Below are 23,111 nucleotides of genomic sequence, written 5' to 3' on the forward strand. Positions count from 1 at the left end.
ATGATGATGTGAACCAAAAAAAGCAAAGTGGCATCCCATAAAGCCGAAAAATTACATCAACGAAGTGATAAAGCTCTGTAGAGCCAGAGAGTGAGTCGTCTGATAAGTCACTATGGGTTCATCACTAAGGGCGACACATTTCACCGTACGCATCCAACGATTCAATGACATGTGAACAATACTTATTACAGTTGCTTTGAATGTTTTTATAAAAAGAATTGCATAAGAAATGCTGCAGGTATACACAATGACAACAAGAAGCATGTTTCAGTATCTTGTGAGGAACTCATCTTTCATTTGCTGGAATGTGAATCACTTTCAAGTTGAGCCTTGCTTCTTAAAAATATTTATGTATTCCAATCCACAATCATCCATCACAGATCTGAGTTCTTCCCAGAAAGTTCTTCTACAAAGCTATTTATTGTGAGTGGTCGCACAGTCAACACTGTGGAGTAGAGGCTGTGTAAATAATAAATACAGAACAGTATTTGCTCCTGACCACTTGAAACCACCGAGGCACACCTGGACAGTGGTGGCTGGAAGTGGGTACAGACTGTGGCCACAAGGCCTCTTTATTGTTAGAAAAGTGCTTTCCGACATTATCCGACAGTCTGAGAATCACTTCATTTGGAGCAGCAGCTTTTATTTGTATTGGATGGAAGTTAAATGTGATCTCTGCCTTATTGAGCTATAATTCAGTCTTTTACAATGCTTATATTACTGTCTACTTATTACCTCATGATGTCATCTCAAATCAACAATGCAGGGACACAGGCAACCACACTGACAACAGAAATAGACCATTCATTCCTCATCAGAAGAACCAACACAGAAAACAAGAGACTGCAGCGAGAAGATGAAATAAACCTCTGCTGAATACTGGGCTAAATCCTATTTCCTTATCATTAAGCCAGCAGAAACAGTGTGTCCATCCAGCTGAGACACACTGAGTGTGACAGGCTCTGAATCATCTGTAGAGGCTCCATATGCAGTCTAAACATACTGCACCACAGCTTAGGCTTGCCACTCTATTTGCCTTCACAGCTTTGCAGTATTTCAGTTTATAGCAAAGAAGTTAATGGAGAGTCAAAGTACGGTGAGCAAGATGGGACAGGCTTATCTCAATGAATGACAAACAGCAAAGATCACAGTTTTCACAGTCTGTGTCATGTGTCTGCACATGAACAGACACCAACAATTAATGTCCACGAACAATGCATGCACATATACGGAAGTACACACATGACACAAACAAGGTTTACGTGTTTGTGTTGGCCTTCAGTTGGTTCCAGCCTCAGGAGAGAGCAGGGAGCTGGCAAGACTCCCTGGTGGCACTGGCTGACCCATTTCTATGCAACTCTATCCCTAATGTGACCCGCTAGAAAGCCAGAGGACACAAACGCATAGACAAACACGCACACATATGCACATGCACGTGTGCGCAGAGACACACACGCACACATCTGAACTGCCTGCCTACAAACCCTGGAGGACTGAGAAAAAAAAAACCTACTAAATGCTGCTGATGGCTATCTCTCTCTCTCCCTCTCATCCCTCTCCATTTTCTCTTTCTCTCACTTTGTCTGAAGATCAACCATTTAAGTCTCTGCTATCTGATCTAGCTAAACTAGCTATCAGCATCCGGAGTGAGTTTCTGTAAGGTCTACACTAAATCTAGGCCGCCCACATTTTGTTTCACATTTAACAATGTCTTCATGAATAAAAGGGCTAAAAATTCCCCTGAAATACGTGGTCATGCTACACATAAAATAGCTAGATCTGTGTGAAGTAAATCTGCTTTTTGCTGCACTGCCACATTGCCAAAACCAATTGATGCAAAGTGTGGAGATAAGTCTGTCTGATGTGTGCTGTGATCAGACATTATTAAAAACAAAGCCCACCTTAGAGAAGAAGTAATCAAATGTCTTAGTGACAGCTGGTGTTTGTGCAATGTTTTCTTGTGAGAGGAGCATTTGATTAAAAAGACAACTTTGAAGTAAACAAAGTCAAACTGACATTTCGCCAGCTAGAATAGATAACGCAAGAGGTGTCGCTACACATGCCCTAGTCTCTCGATGACAACATGCATGCATATCAATGAATTTAAATGTTAATTTTGAGGTCACAGCTTTTGGTTGTATTTTGGTCTGCAAGAAATATGATTGATCAATCTGTCAACTGTCTGTTTCAATTAGTTGATGATTATTTCTATCTAGAAAATGACTGATAATACTGGTGCCTCCAAATCGCTCTGGCCAACAGCACAAAAGTCATTTGCAACAGATGAGAGAAGACAGATAATTGATTAAAATTACATACATTGGAGAAACTGCTACCAGAAATTCCCATTTTTGCCTGATAAATAACTAAAACAATTAACAGTTTCTCAACTTTGCTGTTAATTTTATGTCAATCAACTTATTCATTAATTGTGCAACCGATTCAGCACTTATTGCGTTTTAAACCACTACTCATGCTCTCATCACATGCCTGTCTTAAGTCTAGAGCAGTATCAACTTGGCTCAGTTTAACAGCAGAAGAGTGGAACAACAGTAAGTTCAACTCACAGATTTACTGTGAGTTGCAGCTAAAAATACTAACCAGCCATATTGCTCTGCTGCTAATGTCAGGTCTCAGTGGCTGTGCAGGCAGAGGTTTGACGTTTCACTCTCTATTTATGTAAGCAATGACAACGACACAAACCAAAGTGACCTAAGTTTCAGGGGACACGCAGGCCGGTGCGAGCTCCTCTTGCATGCTGTGTACTAAGTGTGCGTACATGCATGTGTCTGTTTATGTGTATTTGTGTGTGCATGTGTGTCTGATCCGGCCATAGTCTGGAAGAAGGAACAATGGCATTCCTGTGCTCTGAGCTCCAGGTGGCTGTGGAAACCCAATCCCAAACCAAGCCTTGCTGGCACACACAGTGCCGGGAACGCCGAATGCTGCTGCCTCCCTCCGGAGACGCGGGCCAGAATAGAGCTATTGTTCCAGACCAGCTCGGAGCAATAAATGCACCACAGCCACTCTCTATGACAAACACATACTCACAAATGCCAATACACATTATGAGACCGGATATCAGAGATTTTCACTTTCGACTTTGCCAGGAAAAACAAAACCTCGATTACAAACATGAAAAAGGTAAAACATCTTAGTTGCATTCCTGTGCATGCATTTTAATGTGGAGTTTTGTAATGACTAAATGAATTACATTCCAAAGCATGCTATTATCATCATTATTACCTCCTGTGTTACCAATACACAGTAAAAACACACAATATCTATTATTTACACATACCCTCTATTTGACCTGAAACCACAGTGACATAACTACAGTAAACACACACATTTTTATTTTTATACATGTTAAGAGCTGTAATTGATGTCATTCACTTAGACACAGAGCTGACCTCTCACTAAACCTATGTTCCAAAGATGGGCCAAAACGTTGCCAATTTGCAAATATCTCAAATCAGGCCCAACAAATATAGTAAAAGTGGACCACATACGCAAAAGGAGGCACATCTGCCGACGCCTGAAAACACAGTCAACACACACAGGGCAGGAAACGCATCATGCCGACTCCACAGCCTTGAAATGAGGAACATGATTCATTTCCTTACAAAGCTGGACAGTCATGCCTTAACACGGGGCTAGGTTCAGATATAAAGGCAGGCAAGGTCCTGAACATGACACACATAACCCAGGTCAGGAAACACACATGTGCTGAGAACTTGCAAGTCACATAATGTATATATTTCTAGGCAGAAGCCATGATATTTTACAATATTGACCTACATGGTGAAGTCAGGGCTTTTTTTTTTATGTAGTTAAGCTTTACCACACAGCTGTTCAAAACACGATCAAAGCTAACAGCTCGTGTTCAGGCACCTTGGGACCAATGCTACAGGTAGTGCAATGGTACAGCAGCTTCCCTCCAGCATAACAGCGTATTTCCCTCCTGCACAGGTATAGGTACTCTCGCTCTCTCACACACATCCACTGGAGCATAAATAATGCATGCTCGTTTCTCTCCCTTTAAGGAACATGACAGATTAATTTAATTGGTTCCCTGTCAATCCTACATCTTCATCTGTTCTGCTCTGCAACTGCAGACTCTTGCAGGATTGATAGCGAATCCATTTTCTTATCTCTTGAGATAATTACAGAATTGTTAATGCGCTCTCTCATGCACACTCATTCTCTCTTCTTTCACTCACTCAATGAGTCTATCTTTCACACATACACATACTCACACAGGTCAGGCCCCACGTGTTTCAACCAAAACCCTATAAAAGGTCTGTTAGTGATTGAATTACATGAAATGTAATTAACCACTGTTTTACAGAGGAGGAGGGCCCTCGAAATCTGCAGCCCAACATGGAAGGAAAGAGGTTCGATCTGGCTACTGGTTATTTGCCTCCAATATGTGTCAAGATAAACTCAATCATCTGACCTCTATCAGAACACAAGAGACACAACAAACAAACAAACCGACCAGGGGTTAAATTCCGGTGTTGACAGATCATATTTCCAGCCTGCGATGCAACGCTGGAGCTCTGAAATGTTCAGAGATAAATGAGGAAACGTCCACCAGGAAGAGTACATGCACAGCCCGGGCACCTTTATGCTCCACTTTAAACATGAACTGCTTTGTCTGTATGATTATTATCCTGGTGGTTGAAGCAGGTAAGCTGATATCAGTCTCAAGTCATTTGAATAGACCGTTAGGAAAACTCGCTGCAGTCAAATGCGGCAAGTGTGGGATCATGTTAACCTGGCAGAGGTCCATTCACGATACGCTGACAATCAAGTTACCTTAAAATGGCTAAAAGTATTCACGAGAATTATTCATATTACCATCGACAAAACAGACATTATTTCATTGGACGCATTTTAGTGGTTCTGGAAAAGCGACTGTCGGTTAATTATCTGTGAAGTAAAGTGACATTTTGTGTGTTTAACGGTGAATCGCATCACATCCCCGTTGCTTGGCTGCTTCTGTCAACAAGGACCTCTCTGCCATAGCGCCAGCCTGCTGCTACAAGATAACGTTAGTGGTTCCCTGCCCAGAAACAAGCCAGCGGTTGACAGTGTGGCTGGAAAAGACAAACACAACTGTAATGCAGTGTTTTAAACATAAATTGTTCGCTTACCTTGAGTGACGAGGCACCTCAATCCACGGCGGTGGCGCAAGAGACCGCAGGCTAGCTACGAGGTTGAAAACTGACGCCGATACGGTACAAAGTAACACAGCTAAGTTAGCGGGCTAGCTAGCTTAGCGAGCTAACGATGGGGAGAGTGTGGTCCCCTCTGTGTCGTCGAGACAAACCAGTTATCTCGACCAAGCCGGGACGAGGCGTTTCTCACGTTGAACGCGGCTACAGGAGCACCGTCCAGTGTCAAAAGGCGGTTTCAAAAGAGACATCCATTTGAAAAGACCGTGAATGTGATAACGGTTCAGTCGGCAGTGCAGCTATGCGGTGTGGTCTCCCTCTCCGGGCGGACGCGCTGCCTCTGCCCGAGTCTGTGTGACTGAGAGAGGGAGAGGGGGAGAGAGCGAGAGCGAGAGAGAGAGAGAGAGAGAGAGAGAGAGAGAGAGACGAGCTTGGCTGCTGATGTGCACAGCATCACTGCTCATCCCTCCCTTCACTACCTCAACCCGGAAGAAATACTATAACTGATCCCATCCTCTTACATAGTTTAAAAATGGACCGTCCGTAATTATGGATCTGCTGTACTCTTCTACTGTCATTGCCTGTGACATTGGCTAGACAAACTTGGACTCAACAACAAATACATTAACTCATGCAGTGCTTGGTTTACTAAAGTCTACTTGACAGAAAAGCCATACAAAATGAGAATGATATAGCCTGACTAACAGAACAGTGCTGGTAATTTAACACAAACCATATCAATGACAGGAGGGGGAGGAAGTACTCAGATCTTGTACTTAAGTACAAAACTTAAGTACCACAGAGTAGAGATACTCTGTTGCAAGTAAAAGTGCATTTACATTTTTACTTTGGTAAAAGTACAAATGTATGAACATCAAATACTCATTATGCCAAATGGAATTTTTCAGAGTAGTTTACATGACTGCATTATAGTAACTGATGCATTAATGTGTTCAGCACTTTAATATTGAAGCCGATAAACGTGGCTTAAGTGTGAGTCTCCTTTCTGGGATTAATAAAGTTTTATCTTAATCTACATGATTAAAGCATCATTTGTTTGTTGATTATATATGTGTTATTGAATTAAATATGCAAAGTAACTGGTAGCTAATAACTAAAGTTGTCAAATAGATGCAGTGGAGTAAAAAGTACATAATCTGCCTCTGAACTGAAGTGAGGAAGAAGTATAAAGTAGCAGAAAATGGAAATACTCAAGTAAAGTACAAGTACGTCAGTGTGTACATAAGTACTGTATTTGGATAAATATACTTAGTTACGTTCCACCACTACCGTCAAACAGTATTTGTATTATGGATGTAAAACACACATTAGAAATCCCCAGAGGTTAAATCTTGCAGTTTATCTTGTTTGAAGTAAAGCATTAACGCAACGATATGACCCTCAGGGAAGCTGCTGCTTCCCTTTTGCAAGACCGGAATGTCAACTGTCTGTTCTACAACTTTTACATGAGAAAAACTGAGTCATGAAATAATTTAAGACGAATCATCCATTTTCATTCTGGAAAAAATAACAAAAAAAAAAAAAACCCCACACATTCAAACCAAACAATAGTAAAACCTTTGGAATAATTCACTGCCTGCAAAAACACAGAATATGAAAAGTGGCTCCTGTATCTGACGTCCTTGTGATATTTCTTCCATTCTCAGCGATTCATCCATCTATCTCATGAACTTACTGCTTTAATCAAAGCTGCTTCATGTTGCCATAGTCTTATTAGGTCATCAGGTGATACCATCTTTATAGGAAGCTTCATATCTGAATTAATTGGGAAACTTCAACACTGACTAAAAAGACTGACAGCAAGAGGCACACGTGTTCCTGGAAGCATTTTTCAGTTTCTATGACATATAACCATGTGTTGGAATATGAACACATAAACCACAAAGCACTGCTGGGAGGTCAGTATGAGAGGCCATAACTTCCACCTGTTTTTATGGGCCACTAGTTGCAAACATACCATCAATCCAAAAAGACCTCAAACGCAGCTAAGGGCTTGTCATACTGCTATATACTGTAGATAAAAATTGGACAGAAAAAGTAGAGAAAAGAGAGTAGAAAAGAAAATTGGCTCCTCTTTTCCACCACAACATAGAGAAGGACTGTTTATGGCAAATGGGATACTCTCAGTTACAAGAAGCCATAAATAAGATGTCAACAGTATTGCTCGCTATTACCTGCTCCATCAGGGGAGTGTTTAAATGTCTTGACTGCAGGCATAACCTTTTTTTCGTCACAATTTATTACCAGAATACAAGAAGCACTTGGGAGTGCTCAGACTGTTGCTAGTGCCAGGCAGAGCTAGCTGCCTGACTCAGTGAGTTCATTTTCTTCAGCTGATACCGTTTTATTGAGCGCTCATTCACAGGGATGGTAAATTCAGTTTCTGATTGGCATTACATTCCAGTGTGTAATTCTCTGAAAGATTCAAGGTGGCCATTATAGGATGTGCAAGATGATGGCACTTTTTCATAGGTACACATGCAAATTGGTTTGTGTCAGCATCACTGCCGAACTCCTGTTGCACATAATGAAGTCAGTGAGGAGCTGTGTCTGATTCTTATGACTCAACGTTGGACCTGCGCAGACAGAAAACACTCTGCCCAGACTTGATGAGATGGGAATCGCAATACAGCCGCACTTCTAGGTCAGGTCATGCAGAATGTATTCAGGAAGAGAGACTCAGCTCAGTGAATGATTAAATATGTGATACACACAGGTTATTTGCATTCTCCCCGACAAGCTTGCCATCTTGTATTCATCGTTATACATCTGCAAAAGAGTCTCACAACCTTGAGGTTTTGGGTTTTGTCTTGTTTTTTTTGTCTAGTTATAATCTTTTATTTGAAAGAGAAAACCTAGTGTCAGCTGTTTCGAGGATGCAGCAAATCCACTATAAAGCCGTGAAGGCTTTAATTTGACAAAGCAATTCGATGTCTGTCATTCGTTAGAAATAAATATTGTCCACGCTCTTTGTGCAGCCTGTGTATACGTTAAAGAAGCAGGCTTGGGATTTAAACACACAAAAAGAAGAGATCGTTCCTCATGGCCTAAACACCACTGCCACACCACTGAGCAAGGCAGTAAACATCCCATAATTTATCAGAGGCTACCAATTTCTTTAACTGTGATGTAAGACTAAACTGAACAAGACCAGGCTTGCCCAGTCAGTTTTCAGCAGACTATATTGTTGTGTGCTAACACAGAACAGCACAGCTGAAAAGTCGAAAGCACACTTTTTTTCATATAGGATCTGCCTACACACACACACACACACACACACACACACACGGTTGCATGCACACACGTGAGAGCTATCCATCCCCATTACAAACATTGACATATATCCAGCACCAGTCAATGGCCTGCTGACACGGATCAATACTTTTTGCTTCAGGCTGTGGCTTACATGTTAGGCTTGCATACCATCCAGAGTCACTAGAGCAGAAAACACCACCAACACGCTTACATAATCTGATTCTAAATGACATCCCTAGCAGCATGTATTCATATAATGTGTGTGTGTGTGTGTTTGTGTGTGTGTGTGTGTGTGTGTGTGTGTGAATTTGAAAATCAGCTTCATGGTGAAAATGCTTCTTTTTTTTTTTTTTAATGTTTTTTTGTAGCGACAGGACAGTTTCAAGAGGATCACATACAGCTCAGAAGAATCTAAAACAGCTTCCCCTGTTTGACAGGAGAGCTCTGTGTGGCGCTCAGGTGTGTTTAGACGGTCAGCTTTGGTGCAGCTGGTGCAAAATCTTTGACTTTGATGTCGCTGGTTCCAGCATGCACCTCCAGCCTGCTGTCTGCCTGATACAGTATTGTGGGAAAGGGGTGTGTGGGTCCAGTGCCCCACACTTACAGCTCATAGTTTAACTTACCCCATAAAACATTCACATCTGTTTGCAATTGAGCTTGAGAAGAGTCTCTTGGTATACTTTATTCATGCAGGTGGCAGCAGCAGTGTGCCAGTACTGAAAAATGAATGAGAGATTTGGAAAGACCTTCCTCTGAATCACCATTTCCCCTGTGAGCGTGGTCCTCTTGTCTCTGTAAGACAGTACAAGGACAGCAAAGCAGCAGTAAGGCCTCTGTTTGTGTGTGTGTATCAAAAATGCACCCCCTCACATACAATATTACACAAGCGTCTCTCAGCTCATCAAGGTCTCCACGGCAGTTCAGGAGCCCCGTGTTGAATTTGGATACAGGAGATCTTTGTGTTGTGGAGACGTCTGGATGCTGACAGGTCCTTCCCTGGTGGGCAAGCGTAGACTGACGGATATGCTAGAGGCACTTTCCCCTCAAAGGTGTTTGTGCAAAACACTGTGACTGAATGACAAGAGAATAACCATGTACCTCCCATAGCATGGCATCGTGCTCTAATCAACCAGCAGATTACCGGAGGCCACCTCAGACTGCAGAGTTACGCTGACAGGTAAGCCTGTTTGATTTTACCTAAACTACTTTATACATAGATCCCTGGAAGGGAATTTTTTTTGTTTCACTTTCACTCTTTGGCAGGTCAAAGGAAGTGCATTTGGCTGCTGTTATAGTTAAATTCAAATGGGACTTTAATAATTATGTGGCCATGCTTATATATAGGCCAAATAGTCTGCTATTGCTTCAAAACCTGGGGGGTCCCAACCTGCATGGTGTTACAGGATGAATGTGACAGGGCACAAAATGATTTTTGGTACAGGAAACCAGAAAAATAATGTTTTTCTAAGGATTTTTTGATTCCCTTTTTTGACATTTCTCTGATCTTTGTTCTTTTGTTTGTTTTTTTCTTGTGAAGTACTGGATGGTTTTACCTCCTCGGGACTCTTTCACTTTTAAATTCTGATGAAACAATCTAAGAAGTCAAGAGGAGAGAGTTGTGGCTCACCACACATCGACATTATCAACCTGTGAAGCACAGTATTAGCAGACCCTGTTTGTGTGTGACAGTTGGTCATAAACATGAATGACATTAGCAGATAGGTCACATTTACTCTATGTAACCAAGAACATTACAGCATTAAAACGGACGCTTCCTGCCTTTGGCTTTTTAGTGTACAGTTTGTAGTGTAAGAGCAACAAGAACAGAACCAATAATATTATTATTCAAATATTTTTATTGAATTTTTCGAAATACGAGTGCAGAGACAAACAACCCGGTCACAAACAGAACACAGAACCAATAATGTTATGGTCACGGGTATTATTCATTGTGCTCTGTACAGAGTGTACATTTCTATTTACAACAACTGACCATTTCTTAGTCACAAAGCAAGTCAACTCATCATTTGTCAAAGACGATCAAGCTGAAACGATGTTGGCAGTGGGGAGACAAACAGGAGGTGGGATTTATCTCTGCATTATTCCCTCCAAATGACCTATATTGCATATAGACAGTCAATATTGTACCTGTGTGTTAGCTTTACACTAGATGCACTGCTTGCAGCTTTATTTGTGTATTTAGCAATTATTTTATCTACTGTGACTTCAACAACAAGGAAAGTGTAGTGCAGATTATGTATCTTTAACTTGAAAGAAATCTTTGCAGCGAGCAAAAGTTTATTGTACACAGCAAAAAGACGAGTGTTGAATTACTTAATTTCAACACTTTTTCTGGGTTTATACAGCTCCACACTCTCTAGAGTTAAATTAACACTTTTGAAATAACACTTAACACTTTGCCAGAGTTCCTTGTTTAACTCGCTAAACAAAGTTAAATTAACACTAAGAGACAAGTAACACTGCTGAGATGTCTTTTTTTACATCCTGATTAGTGTTGGATTCACTCCCTATAGTGTCAGGCCATCTACGCCAAAAAGTGTTAAAATTAATTGTAAGAATGACTTCCATAGAAAAAAAAGATCCCCAAACTGTCATTTATTCATCCTTTTCGGTGAAAATGAAAACATTTTGAAACAAGCTATGATATACAAAGTTTCATCTAAAACACAACATGAGCTTTGACTATCAAATGGTTTATGAAATATAATATATATACAATATACATCTTTCTTCAGTACGTAAAACTCTGAATGCATGGTCATCAAAATTCTCTGTGAATAGCTTGTTTGCTAACAAAAAAACGTATTGGTATTTGTACTTGGGTCCAGGATCGTAACTATGTCGAACTCTTACATGTGAAAACAACAGCAGACTGCTGGCATACAGTTTCTGACAGAAAAGACAGGTCAACATTGTTTTAGACGCTCACTCACGGAGTGAAAGTGGCACTGGCTGGTTAAGCAGCCTGGCTCTTAAGTCTCTCATTACTCTAATTTACAACTGCAGCTAAGAAGGTGACATGAAAAATTACTATAATAACCTCAATATTATAATTACCTTGTGAAAGATTATGAGCCTCTCAACTCGCATCACTTGCACTGAGTTTTGGAGACTTCGGTCTGCCTGATGGTGGTGGTGGAAGGAGATGTATCAGCAACAACAGGTACGCCATTTCTTGGTTGTAGCTTGAGGATGAAAAGCCAGAAGAATAAACTAAGAACTCTTCAAATTAAAAACAAGGAGAGGTTATGAGATTTATCAGACTCTTCCATCCATTTTTTTTATATATATCCACAAAAGCAGGTCAACTTTGAGAGATACAGAAGGAAAAAAAAAAAAAAAAGTTAAGATTGTCACAGGTGCTCTTATGTTCTGATTTTAATCATATGCATAATGATAAATGAAACTAATGTAACTGCAAACTGCTTTAAAACAAGCAAAACTCACTTGTTGCCTCATCATTGCCAACATCACTTCCTGGGGGACTTTCTGTGGACTGCATCAAGCAACGCAACTCTGGTGTTGACGTGTAAAAGTCTGTATCAGGAGGAGTGAGTTTGCTCAGATTGCCTCCAGCTTTCTACATGCAGAACCTCCTATAAACACATGGTGGCAGCAGCACTGCACTGACAGAGTCAGGTGCTCAGTCTACCACTCAGAGTAATAATAGTACTGGTTTAAGTCACACTAGTACTCTTGTTTTCCTAATTTTCTGTTTTTTATACGACATTTGATTTTACTTTCTCACTGAAAGTGTTTTACATAATGCTTTCATGTTTATCCATGCCTCATGTAGCTCTTTGAATTTGACCAGTCAAGTTAAATAACTCAGTGCCATAAATGAGGCTAAATTCAAGAAGGCACGTGTGTGTGTGTGTGTGTGTGTGTGTGTGTGTGTGTCAGTGGTGGTGCTTAGATTGTTTACGTAGGTAAAAACAACAGTGTAAGAATAATATATACTAATCCTATATACTATATATAAGTCTATTACAAGTAAAAGTGCGAAACGCAAAGTTCCAGTAGAGTAAAAGTAGCCTACATAAGTACTACTAACGAAATGTCATTAAAGTGGCGACTAAAGAAGGCAACTTTCAGAGCATTAACTTATAGAGCCTTAAAAATTTGTTCATTAATCTTACGCAAAAAAAATTGCTTATAATTTGAGTTTTTCATTTGTCATATGCACAATGATCACACTGAAGCAGTAAAACATAGATAACAACATGCATAAGACATAAAATAATACAGAAGCTAAAATATACACGTGCAATATATATCAAACAGAATAAAATCTAATATAAAATGTGTTAGTACCAGTAGCAGTAAAGTACAAGTACCTCAAAAATGTACTTAAGTACAGTATTTGAGTAATTTTACTTTTCTTTTTTTTTTTTGTTTCAAATATGTTTATTGTGAAGAGTGGCATCATGATACATGGCAGCCAGAAAAACATTTTCTCTTCCTTTTTATCACAGACAGTGTGAACAACAGTGAGGAGGACTACTCATCATATGTTTTTTTTTAAAAAAGAAATGATCCTCACATTATAAAGTGGAAACAGAACATAAACAGAAAGAAAATAAATAAATAAATAAATAAATGAATAAGTTAGAGAAAAAAAACCCCTGATCCACCCATCCTCCCACTCAGGCCCTCAACCCTTCCCTGGAGTGTTACCTAATGTTACGCATAGTGTAGTTCATATACAGGATCTGAATTAGTTTAGCCTTTCAAATAGGAGGTTAAGGGATGCCAAATCTTATCAAATTCCCTGAGTTTGTTTCTCAGAAAAAATCTAATTCTTTCTACATGCAGAGTTTCTGTTAACTCGGTGAGCCAGTGTTTGACAGTGGGTGCTTCTTTCTTCTTCCAAAAAAGAAGAATGAGCTTTTTAGCAGTGAGAAGTCCATGAGATAATAGGCATTGCTGAGCTACCTGTAGTCTCCTTGTGCCTACCGATACTCCTAAAGTGATTAGTACTGAGTCTGGTTCTAACCCCACCCCCAGCATCTGCTCTAAATATCCCTGACCAGAAGTTATGCAGGTTGGGACACAAGACATAGCCGTGCAATAAATTTGCATCTGGTGAGCCACATTTATCGCATTGAGATGAAATTTCTGGAAATATTTTGTGTAATTTTGTCTTTGAATAATGCAATCTATGCAAAACTTTAAATTGCATTAAACGATGTCGTTTAATACTCCATCCACCTACTCCAGATCTTTCCCCGTTTTTGGGATCAAAGTAATAATGGCCTCATTGAGGGTGTGGGGATGCTCTCCATTATCAAATGCTTGCCCAAACATTTTATTTAAATAGGGAGTCAATAGGTCACTGAATTTTTTTTATAAAATTCATTGCCAAATCCATCTGGTCCTGGACTCTTGCCATTTTTCAAAGATTTTATGGATTCTTTAATTTCTTCACATGTGATCTCAGCTCCTAAATAGTCACGCTCAGTTTGGTTTAAAGTTGGGAGCTGACACTCATCCAGGAAAGCTTGCATATCTCCTGGTGTTGCTTTCATTTGAGATGTGTATAACCTCTCATAAAACTGCTGAAACTGTTCGTTTATATCCTTGTGTGAAGTTAAGAGTTCTCCAATATCTGATTTAATCTTGTGAATAGAACGCTCATTCTCTAGTTTGCGTAATTGTCTAGCAAGCAGCTTATGTGGTTTATCGCCAAACTCGAAATATTTCTGTTTTGTAAACATAAAGGCTTTACTAATTCTTTCTGAGAATATTTTATTAAGTTGGTATTTGAGTGTTAAGATCTGATTAAATTTATCTTTAGAGGGGTATCGTACATTTTCTGCATCAAGCTTTTGTATTTGATCTTCCAATTTTAATTGTTCCTCTTCCTCTATGTTTCCGCCTAGAGGCTTGAAATGAAATAATGCATCCTCTTAAGTAGGCCTTTAGCATCTCCCACAGCAAAGAGGGAGCAGTTTCTGGTTTGCTGTTTGTCTTGAGAAATATATTAACATGTGTTTAAATATATTCACAAAACACAGAATCAGTAAGGAGCTGTGGGTTAAACCTCCAACTACCCTGTTGCCGAGGTGTGTCACATAGTCTAAAAGAAAATGTGACTGGACAGTGGTCAGAAATAATAATATTATGGTACTTAGCATTGCCAGAGTATTGAAGTAGTTTTCCATCCACCAGGAAATAGTCTATTCTTGTGTAGACATTGTATACATGGGAATGAAAAGAGTACTCCCTGCCCGTTGGGTTTGAGATCCTCCATATATCACACAGATTCATATTTTTAATGTATGTATTAAGGAGTTTACTTGTATTCGAGGGGGCTATGGTTTGTGCTGATGACCTATCCAAATATTGCTTCAAAACACAGTTAAAATCACCCGTAATAATCAAATTAGTACTAGAAATATCTGGTATCGTCCCAAACACCTTTCGGAAAAATTCTGGATCATCCTGATTTGGCCCATATATATTTAACATTGTCACCAGCCTGGAATACAACTCCCCCACCACTATGACATATCTCCCCTCCCTATCAGCAATAGTGGAGAGTGATGCCTAAAAAGAACTCCCTTGCGGATTATAATGGCTCCTCCTCTGGTCTTAGATGGAAAGGAGGAATGGTAAACTTGGCTTATCCATCTACATCTAAGTCTGAGATGTGAGTCCTTCTTTAAGTGTGTTTCCTGCAAAAAATATAACCCCTGAATTAAGAGATTTCAAATGTGCCAACACCTTACCCCATTTAACTGGCTGATTAACACCTTTAACAATCCAAGAGGAAAAAATGATTTCACCCATTCTCTCCTTAGATACACCCGTATTATCCTGTATCATAACTGTATGCTACATTGCCATCTGCACGGTAACACTCCTGGGCATGAGGTAATGCTACTTTACCGTTCGGCTCTGTCTACTCCTGTCCAAAATTACGTTCAGCATAAGCAAGGGCTTCCTTCGGGTTGGTAAATAGTAACTCTGTGCCATTGTGTGTCACTCGTAGTTTAGCGATCCCAAATCTGACTCCGGGCTTATCCTGAAGCAGTCTCCTGGCTCGGGCTCCAGCAACTTCTTGGGGGAGATCTCTGAATATCTGAATCCGCTGCCCTTGAAAAGACAGTTCTCCCTTGCTGGTAATCTTGCGGAAGATGTCGTCAAAAACAAGGCCATGATGGATCTTTAGGATCAGGTGCCTTGGAGATTCATCATCTCCCGGTCGTTTCCTCGGTGCTCTGTGGGCCCGATCGATAACAAGCTTTTCCTCCAACTCCAGAACTTCTTTAAGCAGGCCCGCTGCAAATTCCCTGGTAACCTGTCCATGCTCTGCCGCCTCTTTCAGGCCTGCAATCCTGAGATTCTGCCTCTTTGAGCGCTCCTCCAAGTCCAGGCATTTCCCATTAAGTCGGTCAACTTGCCCAGTCAGACGTTTCACCTGCGCCTCGAGCTCAGCTACGATGTCCGTTGTGCGTGATGCTGACTGCTCCAGCCCGTGCAGCGTCTCAGCTGTCTTCCGTCTATCTTGTCACAAATGTCAGTTTTTATCACGTGCAGCCCGGAGCGTAAGGATGCTATCGCGGCTAGCACGACATTCTCGTTCGGGTCACATGGGTTCACCTCAGCGGCCTCTCCCTCAGGTAAGGCCGCGGAGTTCAGCATTCTTGATTCCTTAAGTACTATACTTTCTCAAGCACATCAGATTTTTAGAAATACTGCAATGAAAGTGTCCTTGTTTTGTTGAAAATGAAGTTTTAAATCGAAATCTATGAGAGCTATTGCGACACACGTCTTATTCGCTCATTGCTCCTCCTAGAATCCTCTAACCGAGTAATTTTACTTTCCACCACAGGTGTGCGTGCGTGCGCGTGCGTGCGTGCGTGCGCGTGCGTGTCGACGTTGACCATTCTAGACCGTCTAATAAATAGAGTGTGACGTCAGGTTTGGAATGTCTGTGCGTTCTTGTGACTTTGATCTCGTTTCTTATATATAGTATTGAAAACACCTTTGAAGACAGTGAAATCCAGCCGTGAATCCGCTAAAATCCAAACCAAACACTATTAGAAAATTAGAAAAGTAACAGTTAAAAGTGTTATGTTACGCTTTATGTTAGAAAGTGACTGATCTTCCCAGGCTATTTTTATTGCTCTACAGTCAAGATGAGAAGAAGTGCTCGTTTGCAAATCGCAGGCTACTACGACAGCGAGGGAAAACCGTACATTTCTTATAAGGAGACCTTGTACAGGTAAGCTGGAGTTACTGTGTGTTTGTGTGTGTGCCACAGTCGTGTTCTGCGTGTACACATGCTATGTATGCCTTTAATGCAATTATCTATTCCTCATTATACATCTTCCAAGCTCACTCTTTTCTCATTTTCATTATATCCAGGATTTTCAAAAGACGTAAGCGATGGTTCCAGGTCCATGAAAGAGAGCCCACCAGAAATGGTTACTGGTACATGGACTGGGGCATGGACCCCGACATCTACACTGACAGCAGGAGCAACAGCAAGTGCAGATGCTGCACAGTGTTAAACCTAAAGAGTTTTGCCTTCATTGTGCTGCTCTTGTGTTTTAGTAAGTCATCTCTCCTCTCTTGAAAAATCATACATTGTACATCAGTTTGTGAGTTTTGAAGAGTGTCTTTCTTTTGAATGAGACATCACTAAGTTTGTTTTTCTCAATCCATCAGGACATGGATTCATGTGGAGCCAGAGTCTGCATTCAGGACCCTCAGATTCTCCAGCCACGCACAACATCAGCGATAAAGTATGTTCCCTTTAAGCAGCTTGTTTTTGATAGAAACTTCTTTTTATTCTTCCTGTGTACCCGACAAACACAATTCCAGTCCAAAGATGTTCTCACCTAATTGTGAGACACACATTGATGTCAGCATGGTAATAGCTATGAACATGTAACCTTAACTGAATCTCCTCTGAATTACAGGGCTTGAATGTGGCATGTGAGGAAATGGCAAAGCAGATGAGGGAGCTGCAGGACGAGCTTCTCAAGTTGAGGAAGAAGATGAACCAGCTGCTTCCGGATGTGGACTCTTTGCCAAACTTTGCTCTGAGGTCACAAGGTAAGACATCTACATCATCCTTGTCACTGACATCTGTCAGATTGTAATTCACGCAGATTTTTGTTTTTGGATTGCTTTTTCATTTTCCTCGTGTGTGTTTTTGTGCAGGAGCCAGGGTGTCATTGCAGCATTCTTCAAAACCATACTACACTCCAGAAGCTACCCTGACATTTTTTGGGATACCTCTCCGGCGACCACCTGAAAACCCCAGGACTGTTATTGAGGTAGGTACTCGACACAAAACAGATCGCTGTATGGTATGGCTATATTATATTATAGTTGGGATTATTTATTGCTTTGTACAACCCAAACTTAAGTCTCCTTTTCACTCTTTCCTCAGGGACACTCACGTATGGTTCCAGGACGCTGCTGGGCCTTTCCAGGTAGACGGGGAAATTTGTCTATCGCCCTGTCCCACACAGTAACCATCAGCCATGTTACACTTGGTCACATTGGAAAAAATGTGTCCCCAACCGGCACCATTTCCAGTGCCCCAAAAGAATTTTCAGTCTATGTAAGTAACAAGTGATTTTGTTAAGTCCTCTCTCCTTCCATGAAAAAGCATATCACATACATAGAAAACAACAAGATGTTCAATTAGATCTGTCTCTTTCTGTCTCATAGGGCATGAAAACTTTAGACGGTGAAGCTACCCAACTTGGAACCTTTCTTTATGATCAGGATGGTGACTCTCTGCAGACCTTCAAACTGCCAGTAAGCATTACACCGTGTAGTAATACACTTTGCCTTCCCTCCTATCTCATTTTTTGCTGTCACTGTTTTTTTGGCCACCCAACTAACTCTCTCTACTCATTTCTCTGTTGTCTCAGGATCATAAAAGTGGTGTATTCAGCTTTGTGAGGCTGCAAGTGGAGAGCAACTGGGGTCATCCAGACTACTCGTGTCTGTACAGCTTCAGGGTCCATGGCAAGCTGGCAGGGTGAAGAAGATGAAGATGAAACAGGATGAAGGTCGCAGGACGGAGAATTCAGGGCTCCGAAAAAAATTCAATCAGGGCGGCACGGTGGCGCAGCAGCAGGTAGTGCGTGTGCCTCACAGCAAGAAGGTCGCTGGTTCGAACCCCGGGTCGGGCTGGGCCTTTCTGTGTGAAGTTTGCATGTTCTTCCCGTGCACGCGTGGGTTCTCTCCGGGCGCTCCGGCTTCCTCCCACCGGCCAAAGATATGCTCATTAGGTTAATTGGTGACTCTAAATTGTCCATAGTGTCCATTGTCCATTGTGAATGGTTGTCTATGTTGCCCTGCAATCGACTGGCGACCGGTTCAGGGTGTACCCTGCCTTAGGTGTACCCCACCTCTCGCCCGTTGACAGCTGGGATAGGCTCCATGAATAAAATAATGAATTAATTCAATCAACTATAATTAGACTGAGCCTTTGTTTCTGTTGGTCTTCAAACCTTATTCTAACATACATGCTGGCTGATAAAAGGATTCTTGTACCACAGCCTTTTACAAAGACACTGTGGCGGAATGAACAAAGTATATTTAGTCAAGGTCTGTACTTAAGTGAAAATTTGTGGTACTTTAGTATTTCCATTTTCTGCTGTTTTATACTTCTAGTTCTCTATATTTCTGAGGTAAATGTATTTTTTGCTGCATCACAATTGCAGCTCTGACAGCTTTAGTCACTTTGCAGGTTCATATTAACGATACGAACAAATCAATCAATAAATGATTATGCATTACTGTAAGTTAACAAGCTACCCAGCAGATAAATGATAGAAGCAGTTAAACCACCTTTACCAGCTGCAACTTTAATTGATGAATACATTAATGCGTCAAAAATGACGAAGTAATACAAAAGGGTCCTTCTGCATATTGCTGGATAATGTAAGCATATTTAGGTAGGAGTTTCGTATTTCCACTCAAAAATTTTTTTATCGTGAGAGAGTATTTCTACACTGTTTGTTGGTATTTTTACTTCACTAAAAGGAAAGAACGTCTTCCATTATTAGCATCTGAACAACACAAAATAAATACATACATATCATCTTATAGGTTTTACTACGAACACTCAAAAGCATCTGTTTATTTCTTTTGTTAAACATTTTTAATTTAGTGAAATCTCAACTAAAAAATATTATTTAATGATTCCGTACAATGACATTGGCGGAAATGAAACAATTCCACATCCGGGTCAAGCAAGGTTTACGATCCGGATGGTGGACGGCTAATGCTAAGTATGTAGAGAGAGAGAGCCTCAACGACATCGCATCACAACCACTTTGCTCACCACAAATGGCGTCCCAGATGCCCATAACCGTCAGGGCCCAGCCTGCGGCGGCCAGCGCTGCCTCTCTCCGGGGGAAAAAGCGTCCTGGTAGTCCGGCGGTGTGTGGAGCTCCGCAGGCTGCGGGCAGCAGCAGCAACAGCAGCAGCAGCAAGAAGAAGAAAGGCCAGCTGGCAGGGACACCGGCAACACCGACACCGGTGATCTTCACTGTAACTTTTTCAACTAAATCTTTCAAGTTGTGAAATATTTTGCATGTCTTAACAGCTACACCGAGTCACGAAATTGTCCCTCAAGGTTCATGGCACGCTACATTAAGCCGAAGGTAGACGCCATTGAAACCCGTGAAAAAGCAAGTTTGTTAAACCTCCTGTTGTCCTCGCAATCAAACCTGGCCGAATGACAATTTCTCTCTCTAAATTATGTAGTTAATTTCATCTGTTTGTCATAAGGTTCCTTGACTTTGTTCACACCTGGCATCTGAACACACAAAATGAATTTTGAGATTTGTGTGTTTTTAATCAATTTTTGAAAATTGGTCTTCCCGGTAAAAAATAATGGGTAAGATTACAATTAGTGTATAAAATAGAGGCGTGTGTGTGTGTGTGTGTGTGTGTCTGTCTGTCTGTCTGTGTGTGTGTCGTGTGAGCGCATGCATGTGTGTACTGTGTGTACGCGCGCTTGTGTGTGTGCACGTGTGTCTAAATTCCCAGACCTGTCCTCAGTCTGATTGTTTTCCCGTGGGAACCACGTCTGTTTGCAACATTGTTTGCTAAACTTTCTCGCAGATCTTGCATGTAAAGCTTTTTTTGCGGCCTGCCTCTAAATTCATTTCTGTGGCAGCACAATGGCTGAAGCCTCGGATAATATCTTTGACCATGACACTGATGAGGTGGGGAGAGGAAAGGAAAATGACATTGAAGATGCTTTTGAAGAAGAGGTGTCAGAAGATGAGGATGAAACATGAGTGACGTGATAGATTATGAAGGTTTTTTGTAATTATCTTTTTTTTGCTTTTCATTTTTTCAAAAGGAGAAACAGAGAATAAGATTTGTTTTTTGCTTGGGCTTGATTTTGTTCATACGCTCAGTCAGTTTTGATCGGGAACTTGGTATTTTGTGTCTAATCATTTTCAGTGGTTTCAAAACAAAAGCCCTTGTTAGACATTGGAACTGGTTAATCTGTGAAAAATAGCACAATATGTCTAATCTAATCTAATCTAATATATACAGTATAATGCTCATTGACCACAAATTGGCGTGGGTGGGTGGGCGTGGTGGGTCAGTGTCAGGCCATAAATAGCAATTGGAAGTTCAAAACTGGCATTAATCACAAGAATTTGAGTTGATAAAAAAAATGAAACACAACATTAGGTGATTATATATATATGGATTTATAATCAGCTAGAAGGGAAAGGTCAATTTTGACCGGGAAGACAAAGGAAGTTAACAGAAAACGAAGACAACAAGAGGGTTAAGATCAGCTGGGATTGCGGTTTGTTTTTCTTTCATCAGATCACAGCAGTAGAGTCGGTGGCTGAGGTGAAGGCGTTGGGGCCAGCGGACAGCGGTCCAGCTGCCACCACAGAGTCCACAGCAAAGCCTCCACCATTCAAAGACCCAGCATTTATGGTGAGGGTCTGCGTCCGTCTGGGTTTCATGTTTATCTGCTTCTGTCGCTTTCCGCTCAGTTTCTGCCCCCCTCTCTTAATCTCTGCAGCATTCTGGAATTGGTGGAGCAGCGGCAGGTAAAAAGAACAGGACCTGGAAGAATCTCAAACAGATTCTGGCTCTGGAGCGGACTTTACCCTGGAAGCTCAATGATCCCAACTGTAAGTTAGGTGTATGAAAAGATTTAGCACATGTGTTTTATATTTTAGTTCTTACGCAGGGTACGTGGGGTAACGTTTTAGGAAAAAAGAGGCTTAGACGGTCTAACCTGTAATCTTACTCTTTGCTGTATGTCAAAACCATATAATATTACATTAAATTTAACACTGCAGTGATAAGTCAGCATCACTTTTACAAGAAATGCTCTTAATGGTACACTTTTAATCAGTAGTTGCTGTGTTTGCAGACTACAACATTGATGCCCCTCCCTCCTTGAAGCCAACCAAGAAATACTCCGACATCTCTGGACTCCCTGTGAGAAATCACTTTGCTAAAAATCCCCATTGTCCAATAAACAGAATTACTTCTAAGTCTTGTATGAAGCACACGCGGAATACACTCTCCTGTCTTTCCTCAGGCAAACTACACAGACCCACAGACAAAGCTACGCTTCACATCCTCTGAGGAGTTCTCCTACATCCGCCTCCTCCCCACTGATGTTGTTACTGGCTACCTGGCCCTTCGAAAGGCAACTTGCATCGTACCCTGACAGCTGAGCAAGGCTTGAAAGCTGAAACAAGGACTGAACTCGTGTCAGTGTAGGAAGCTGCTGGGCCAGCCAGGAGACTGAGCGCGGGATGCTCACTGACTCTGGAAGGACATTTGCACTGCTGTCTTTAAGAAGACAATCTGAGTCATGGTTGTTGACTGTGTGACAAAATAAAAACAAAATATGAATTTTCAGTTTTTTCTTTTTCATTTCATAAAACATGGACTCAGGATCAGAAAGTCAAAAGTCAACAATAACATAATGTTTTGCTAATTTGTTGTCTCCTTGATGATATTTTCTCATTAAATGTAAACCCTGGAGAAAGTCTGAGAGCTTGGCACAGACCTGCTCCTGCTAAATTTTTGGGGGGACATACTGAATTTAAGCATTAATGCTACGGTGCTCCCTTCAGGCAGAACATCCGTTTCCAGTAAAGACACTGAAGGATTTGTCCATTTCAGACTGACTGTCGGTTAATGCTAAGTTCTTCTGGGCTTCTGGGTATAAACACACATTTTCTTCAGTCTCTATTTTGCTTGTATTGCAACCTTTAATCACACTTGTAGTACATAGACATGAAACACTGAGACATCCACACCTGCAGCTGTTTCCCTGATCTTTTGTTATGTGCTGTAGCCTGTGTATGGGCCACGAGTCACCAAACAGGCCTATTTCACATGTGCCGTGTGTAAATGTAGAATTGGTTCCACGTGATTTTAATTCCACAGTTGCATTTGATAAAAAAAAAAAAGTTGGTCTTAGACTGGTAGAATGAAATGTGTCATTAATCACACGTGGCAGGCATCCAGGGTGATTTCCCTGTTATATTTTAAGCTATTTTTCACAAACTTGATGAATGAGGATCAGTGCATCTCTCATGTGAATGATTCTTATGTAACCAGCACAGTCACTGAGGATCAGCAGCTTGAATAAAAATAAAA

At 41.0% G+C, this 23,111-nt stretch overlaps 2 protein-coding genes across 3 annotated transcripts in view; one reads left to right on the forward strand and one right to left on the reverse strand.

The window, feature by feature from the left end:
- galnt1 (UDP-N-acetyl-alpha-D-galactosamine:polypeptide N-acetylgalactosaminyltransferase 1) overlaps positions 1 to 5,534 on the reverse strand; it is a 40,716-nt gene extending 35,182 nt beyond the window's left edge. The window contains exon 1 of the mRNA XM_076737108.1: positions 5,160 to 5,534. The gene's annotated coding sequence lies outside the window, so the exon portion shown is untranslated. The remainder of the gene's footprint in view (positions 1 to 5,159) is intronic.
- Positions 5,535 to 19,695: 14,161 nt separating this feature from the next.
- ino80c (INO80 complex subunit C) lies at positions 19,696 to 22,364 on the forward strand. 2 transcript variants are annotated; one of them, XM_076736209.1, is made up of 5 exons: positions 19,696 to 20,003; positions 21,306 to 21,422; positions 21,511 to 21,622; positions 21,868 to 21,935; positions 22,039 to 22,364. In XM_076736209.1, exons 1-5 carry the CDS (start codon positions 19,800 to 19,802, stop codon positions 22,168 to 22,170), a joined length of 633 nt encoding a protein of 210 aa, XP_076592324.1. In that variant the 5' UTR covers positions 19,696 to 19,799; the 3' UTR covers positions 22,171 to 22,364. The 2 variants fall into 2 exon arrangements, with proteins under 2 accessions (XP_076592324.1, XP_076592325.1); XM_076736210.1 differs by having other exon boundaries at positions 19,696 to 19,991.
- Positions 22,365 to 23,111: the final 747 nt, after the last annotated feature.

Source organism: Chaetodon auriga, chromosome 8 (genome assembly GCF_051107435.1).
Source record: "Chaetodon auriga isolate fChaAug3 chromosome 8, fChaAug3.hap1, whole genome shotgun sequence".
Taxonomy (NCBI): domain Eukaryota; kingdom Metazoa; phylum Chordata; class Actinopteri; order Chaetodontiformes; family Chaetodontidae; genus Chaetodon; species Chaetodon auriga.